The sequence below is a fragment of the Myotis davidii genome, unplaced genomic scaffold, assembly GCF_000327345.1.
Source record: "Myotis davidii unplaced genomic scaffold, ASM32734v1 scaffold319, whole genome shotgun sequence".
NCBI lineage: Eukaryota > Metazoa > Chordata > Mammalia > Chiroptera > Vespertilionidae > Myotis > Myotis davidii.
Window position 1 is genome coordinate 7,394 of NW_006290675.1, and position 6,608 is coordinate 14,001.

Sequence of the window (6,608 nt, forward strand, 5' to 3'; positions counted from 1 at the left end):
TCTTAACCTTCATCCTATGAACACTCAAGCATTTCTTCCTTTTGACCCTATACTATCCTCCCTTCAGCTACTGCACTCTTTTCCATTGAAATCAAGCCTCTGTAAGAAAATAGTGTCTGCTGCTACCCATTCACCTTCATCCTGATTTAATGTGGCACTCTCTAGCAAAAAGTGAACCATTTATCACAGTCAATTACAACAGCCTCTATTCACTCCGCAACCTCCTGGATCTTGTCTTTTTGCCACATCTGCCCTGCTTATGACACCCCACTCCCGGGGCTTCACAGACATTCTTTGACTAGATCCTCCATTCCCTCCTTTTAAGGGGAGGTACTGTCATTGTGCTTCTTCTCGCCCTATAGATGCCTAAAGAAGGCAGCGTCATCCACACTTATGATTTTAATGATTTATGAACATAAGACTCAGCCCTTATTTCTTCAATACTTAAATGCTATACTATCCACATATAATGCTGAAAAAAGAACAATATCCTTAGCACAGCTTGGAAAGTGCTTTACAGGCAGGTGTCATGTGAACATTTCTAGGTTCTGACCCAATCTATGTAGTATAACTCTCCCAAAATATCACATTCTTTTTTTTGGGGGAGGGGGGAAGTAAAAAGTTTTGAGTTATAAAGAAAAGTATATACATCCTAAGTGTATTATTTATGAATAATCATGAAGTAAATATGCTTATGCAATCACCACTCACATCTATATATACAAAAGCCTAAGCGACCAAAACGACCAGTCAACCAGTCGCTATGACATGCACTGACCACCACGGGGCAGACGCTCAACATAGGAGCTGCCTCTTGGTGGTCAGTGTGCTCCCATACCTGCACAGCCAGCCCCCCCAAGCTGGCCAACCCCGATTGGAACCTCCTGCAGCCTCCCCACACCCCCCAACCTCCCGTGGCCCAAATCAGCCCCAATCGCCAGCCAGGCTGAGGGACCCCACCCATGCACAAAGTCATGCACTGGGCCTCTAGTCAAGAAATATAAATCATCACCAGTAACCCAGCAGCCTTCCTTGTCACTAACCAGTACCTCTTTCCTCAAATATCTTAAACTCTAAAAGCACTGATCTACAGTTCCTATTCCACAAATATTCTCTAATTTCATTACTAGGCCCTCTGTCCTTCCCATCTCCATACAAATTTATATTTTCTCTAAAAGCCAAACTCAGGTATCTCCTTCTATGGCACCGTCTCATCTTTGTTCACACAGCACTTTAAATGTATCTCCATTACAACACTTTTGCACTACATTATGCTATACTATACATTTATTATAAACTTGGAAGCTCTTCTGAGGGCAAAGACTGCATAGCAGCTATCTCTATGTCTGTAGCAACTAGCTCAGTATTGCAACAAAACAGTGTCTCCTATAAATGAAAAACTTAAAGCTCAATATTTCTTTGGAAGAAGATCCTTCTATATCTAACTTTACCTGTGCGACATTCATTGCAGATAAATTTTCCTCTGGGCATCTCAGTTAATCCAAGGCACTCCAGGTGGAAAGCCCCACAGCACTGAGCCTCACATAACAGCAGCTCACCCAGTTTCTCACAGTTCTGTTAAGAAAAAGAAAACAGATCTGTCTATAGAAAAAGTATTTTTTTTGTCTTTTTCTTTTTAATACTATATTTTTAGTGATTTCAGAGAGGAAGGGGGAGAGAGGGAGAGAGAGAGAGAGAGAGAGAGAGAGAGAGAGAAACATCAATGATGAGAGAACCATTGATTGGCTGTCTCCTCCACACCCCTTAATGGGGATTGAGCCCCAAACCCAGGCATGTGCCCTTGACCGGAATCGAACCCGAGACCCTTCAGTCTCCAGTGCAATGCTCTATCCACTGAGCCAAACCGGTTAGGGCTATAGAAAAAGGTTTTAAAAAATCCCAAGAAGGCCCTTAGGAAGGCAAAGATTAATAAATAGCTTTGCCAGAAACAAGAAATCCCACCAACCATTCATGCAATATGTAATGATTACCAGGTAGCACAAGATCCCTGGTTCTTATGGTTTTTATATTCTAAGGATAGAAAATACAAGTAAAAACTTAAACAGAAAAGATAGACATGATAAGCATTATTGTCGAGAACTGAAGGTAGAAAATTCAAATAGATACTTTGGACTGGGTGATTAGGAATGGCTGCTCAGATTAGCTCTGAATGACAAATCAGCCATGTGATGTGAAGGAAGGGCCAGGAAAGCAGCAAGTACAGAAAGTCCATAAATGGAAAAAAATCATGGCATGTCTGAGAAGCAAAAGGAAAGCCAGTGTCATGGGACTAAAGTTGTAAGTGGTAGAAAATGAGGTACAAGAGAGGCAAAGGCCTGATTATGTGACCTTACTGATTATGGTACAGAGTTTCAGATTTTAGGTGTTTCATTAGATAGCTTTACCAAGGGAAGGCTAAAATCAGTGACTCATTTAAAAACAGATCCTTGTGATTGCTACGTCGAAACTGAGTTTAAGAATAGAAAGCTGATCTAGGAATATATCCTAAGAAACCCGAAACAACAATCAGAAAGAAAATATTTACATCCTAGCCAGTTTGGTGCAATGGATAGAGTGTCAGCCTGTGGACTGAAGGATCCCAGGTTCGATTCCAGTCAATGGCACATGCCTGGATTGCAGAGGCAGCCGATCAATGATTCTCTCTCACTGATGTTTCTATTTCTCTCTCCCCCTCCCTTCCTCTTTGAAATCAATAAAAAATACCTTTTTTTAAAAAAGAAAGAAAATATTTACAACAGCAGCACTATTTACAATAGCTAAGATCTGGAAACAGCCCAAGTGTCCATCAGTAGAGTGGATAAAAAAGCTGTGGTAAATTTACACAGTGGAATACCATGCAGTTGTAAAAAAGGAGGATCTCTTAGCCTTTGAGACAACATGGAGGGACCTAGAGAGTATTATGCTGAGCCAGTCAGAGAAAGACAAATATCACATGATCTCACTTATATGTGGAATATAATGAACAAAATAAACTGACAAAATAAATCCAGAGACATGAAAGCATGTAACAAACTGGCGATCCTTAGAAGGAAGGCAGGGAGGCAGGAAGAGATTAATCAAATAACTTATATGCATAACCATGTGGTGAAGGCCTGGAGAGAGGGTAAGAGTGGGGAGTAGGGGACCAATGGGGGAAAGGGGGCATCTATAACACTTTTAAAAATAAATTTTTTTTAAAAAGTAGAAAGATGAGAAAAGAAGCAAAGAAATAATCAAGAAGACTACTGCAAAGATTCAACAAGAGATACTAGCTAGCTGGACTTGGGTCACAACTGTTCTAAATGAGCTCCAATTAAGGTTTAAACAACCCTTGAGATATGAACCAGCTCAGAAATATCATCTTTCTCAGATGATCTCATCTAAGACAGGGCGCCACTTAAGATAGGGCCTTAGGAAGTAAGATCTATCTAGATATGTTGCTCTGAAAACATTTGAAGATTTATGAAAATTCTGCAAATTCCTAATATGTTATTTTTTACCCTTCCAACATTTTGACTAGTTTCCCCATAGTGATTAGCAAAAAAAAAAAACAACACACCAAAAAAAACCCAAACAAACAAAAAAACGTTTTATACTTATTCTATAAGAGAAGAAAGGGAACATGTGGCTAGGTAAATCTATTATCTTTAGGAACCCAAAGAAATAGAACAGGTCTTGGTCACTTAACATAAAATAAACAAGTGAGTAGAACTTTAGCAGGGAATAAGGCCAGAGGCAGCTAGAGATTAGGAAGGGACCTCAAGATCTTAATCAATCTGTAGTCTGAACTAGTCTCACATGTTCAGTTCCCCCATTATCCACTATTCACACATAAAAACTGACAAATATTGTATCTTTCAAAGTGGGACACTTGAGAGTAAAAAGAGGCACTATTAATAAATTACAGAAGGAGACATATGTAAATACTCTTTGTAATACTTTAAGCAATAAAACAAAATTTAAAATAAAAAATAAATTACAGAAGAAAAACAGATTTAATCAAAGACTGATCTAAACAAGCCAGGACCACTGAGTCACCATAATTTTATTTATCATTTTTTGTTAATAATCTCTGTGGGTATAAGTCTCTGAGGATTATCCCTGTGTTTGGGAGCTGGACTGAATATGGTCAACCTTCTTTGATCAAAATGTGTGTGTGTGTGTACAATAGTGAAAATGAACAAAGAAACTGAGTTGAAATTATATTGGCCTGGATTAGTTTTATTTTTCAGCTATTTCGATTAGGAAAAAAACAAACAAACTAATATCTTGAAAATTTTTATATGCCAATTTTAAAGAATTTACAAAGGTAAATCAAGACCATAAAAAGAGATCATAACCAAAAGAACCATTTAATTGACTCTACACCCAAGTCAAATAAAGGCTCTTAAAAAAATAAAGTGGAGTCAGCTCTTTAACAATAAAGTGGAGTCACATCTCATAGATAGGCAATACAATACAGTGGTTTGGTTAAGACTCTAAACCCAGATTGCCTGGGTTTATATCCTGGCTTCACTATTTAACATATCTATGGCTGTTTCCTCAAGTATAAAACTAGGTTAATAATGATAATAATCTACTTATAAGATTATTATAATCAATATGATATAATATTTATAGTGATTGGGACAATGCTTAAAACACAGTAAATACTGTATAAACATTTATTTACTAATTATAAAAATATAGGCAGTAGGGTCTCTAAAGTTATATAAATGGTAGGTCCTCTAAGTACTTTAAAGCCAAAAAAAAAAAATTTTTTTTTTTAAACAAATCTTATAGCAAGAGTTACCCTTGGAAAATTCCTTAGAAATCCAAAGATTCTCACACCTTGAGAGGTACAAGAAAATGATCTTGAGTGAGCAACCACAGATTCACAGATTCACTTCTCCACTTCTCCCATTTGAGACCTATTTCAGGTCATCTACTCATGGGCAACAAGGGGCAAGTGGTTCACCAACACTATATACTTCTACTTTCTCTTTTTGTGGGGAGGGAGAAGAGTTAAATCCTCAAAGGGAAGCGACTACACTGGAATCATCCAATAAAATTATTATCCTAATAATGAATGGGCCATCAAAAAATGGAGAGGGCGTCTCTTAAAAGATAACGGTTTGGCTCAATGGATAGAGCGTCGGCCTGCGGACTGAAGGGTCCCAGGTTCGATTCCGGTCAAGGGCATGTACCTGGGTTGCGGGCACATCCCCGGTGGGGGATGTGCAGGAGGTGGCTGATCAATGTTTCTCTCTCATCGATGTTTCTGACTCTCTATCTTTCTCCCTTCCTCTCTGTAAAAAAATAAATAAAATATATTAAAAAAAAAAAAAAAAAGATAACCGGTTTGGCTCATTGGATAGAGCGTTGTCAGCCTGTGGACTGAAGGGTCCCAGGTTCGATTCTGGTCAAGGGCATATTCCTTGGTTTCGGGCACATCCCCAGCAGGGGGTGTAGAGACGGCGCCGAGAGAGAGACGGCAGCGAATCGATGTTTCTCTCTCATCAATGTTTCTAACTCTCTATCCTTCTCCCTTCCTCTCTGTAAAAAAATCAATGAAATGTATAGAAAAAAAAAAAAGATAAGCATGCAATCAGAAGGCAAGTAGACATTTTCTACCTGACAAACATTCTCCTTGAGGGCAGCTCCTCCACCTCGTTCACCCTGCAGTTTTTTAGATGCAGGCATCCCATGGTCGTTTTCTATGCCCTCTTCAACAGCCTCCTTGAGACTTGCAGCCATCCTGTGTGTCATCAGTTCTCCCTTGCAGAGAAAAAATAATGTCCCATATCTGCATTATTGATGTCTCCTCCATCTGACCCCCTCCCTCTGGACTGCTATTTGTCTAGCCATTAAGCACTTACAGATGTTCAGCCAATCACGCGGGCGGACTGCATGCAATGTTAGTTCTAACCCTGCTGTGATTGGGCGGGTAGTGGGCGCCTCATGCCCTGCCACTAACTGCTCTGAGGCTGTTCCACTGGAACTTTTTGAGCTGTTCCATTTTAAGGTTTCACTAAGGGAGAGAAAACATTCTTAAGTTTATTTGATTACTTATTTGTCCTTCCAAGATCAATGTTTCCTATATAATGCCCCTCTTGGGCATTCTATTCAAATTGTCCTGGAAAGAAACAATCTTTATTATAATGTATGATGCTGGCCTGACTTGTACTAAGGCTCTTTTAACCCGAGTTATAAAAGCCAGACATAGCATCAATGACTACACTGATGCTTTGCAAACTATTGTTTTAAGTCTATCTCTATTTCCTAAAAACTGATATTTACAAATTTTATTCTAAAATTAAGCAATTGATGGTCTTAAGAAATAAGCAAATGAATGTTCCCCCTAACTGCAGCAGTCTCAACTGTTTTAAAGGGCAACATTTGGATCATATGGTTACTTGCTATTGTGCTCTTTGGTTTTTAGAAATTTCATGATGAAACATGAAATTTCATCTAACGCCTAGAGTATACAATGTGATCTTATAAAAAGGTTATACCTACAGATGCCATATGTGCCTTGACTGATTTTTACTAGAATTAGGCAATCCTTTTTCTCCAGGATTCCTTATATCCATTAGCTGTTTCAGGAGAGTACTATTAAATAAACTCAA

General features: G+C 38.7%; 1 protein-coding gene across 3 annotated transcripts in view; it reads right to left on the reverse strand.

The window, feature by feature from the left end:
* Positions 1 to 1,386: 1,386 nt before the first annotated feature.
* The window catches only part of LOC102764830 (histone-lysine N-methyltransferase, H3 lysine-36 and H4 lysine-20 specific), an 84,606-nt gene continuing 79,384 nt past the window's right edge, over positions 1,387 to 6,608 (reverse strand). For 2 of the 3 annotated variants that reach the window (XM_015563869.1, XM_006763710.2), the window contains exons 11-12: positions 5,614 to 5,757; positions 1,387 to 1,575 (exon numbers count right to left, since the gene is read on the reverse strand). In XM_015563869.1, coding sequence (XP_015419355.1) covers positions 1,402 to 1,575; positions 5,614 to 5,757 — 318 coding nt within the window. In that variant the 3' untranslated portion in view covers positions 1,387 to 1,401. Of the gene's footprint in view, positions 1,576 to 5,613; positions 5,758 to 5,858; positions 6,011 to 6,608 lie in introns of those variants that run through there. The other variant, XR_001513844.1, reaches the window with a different exon arrangement.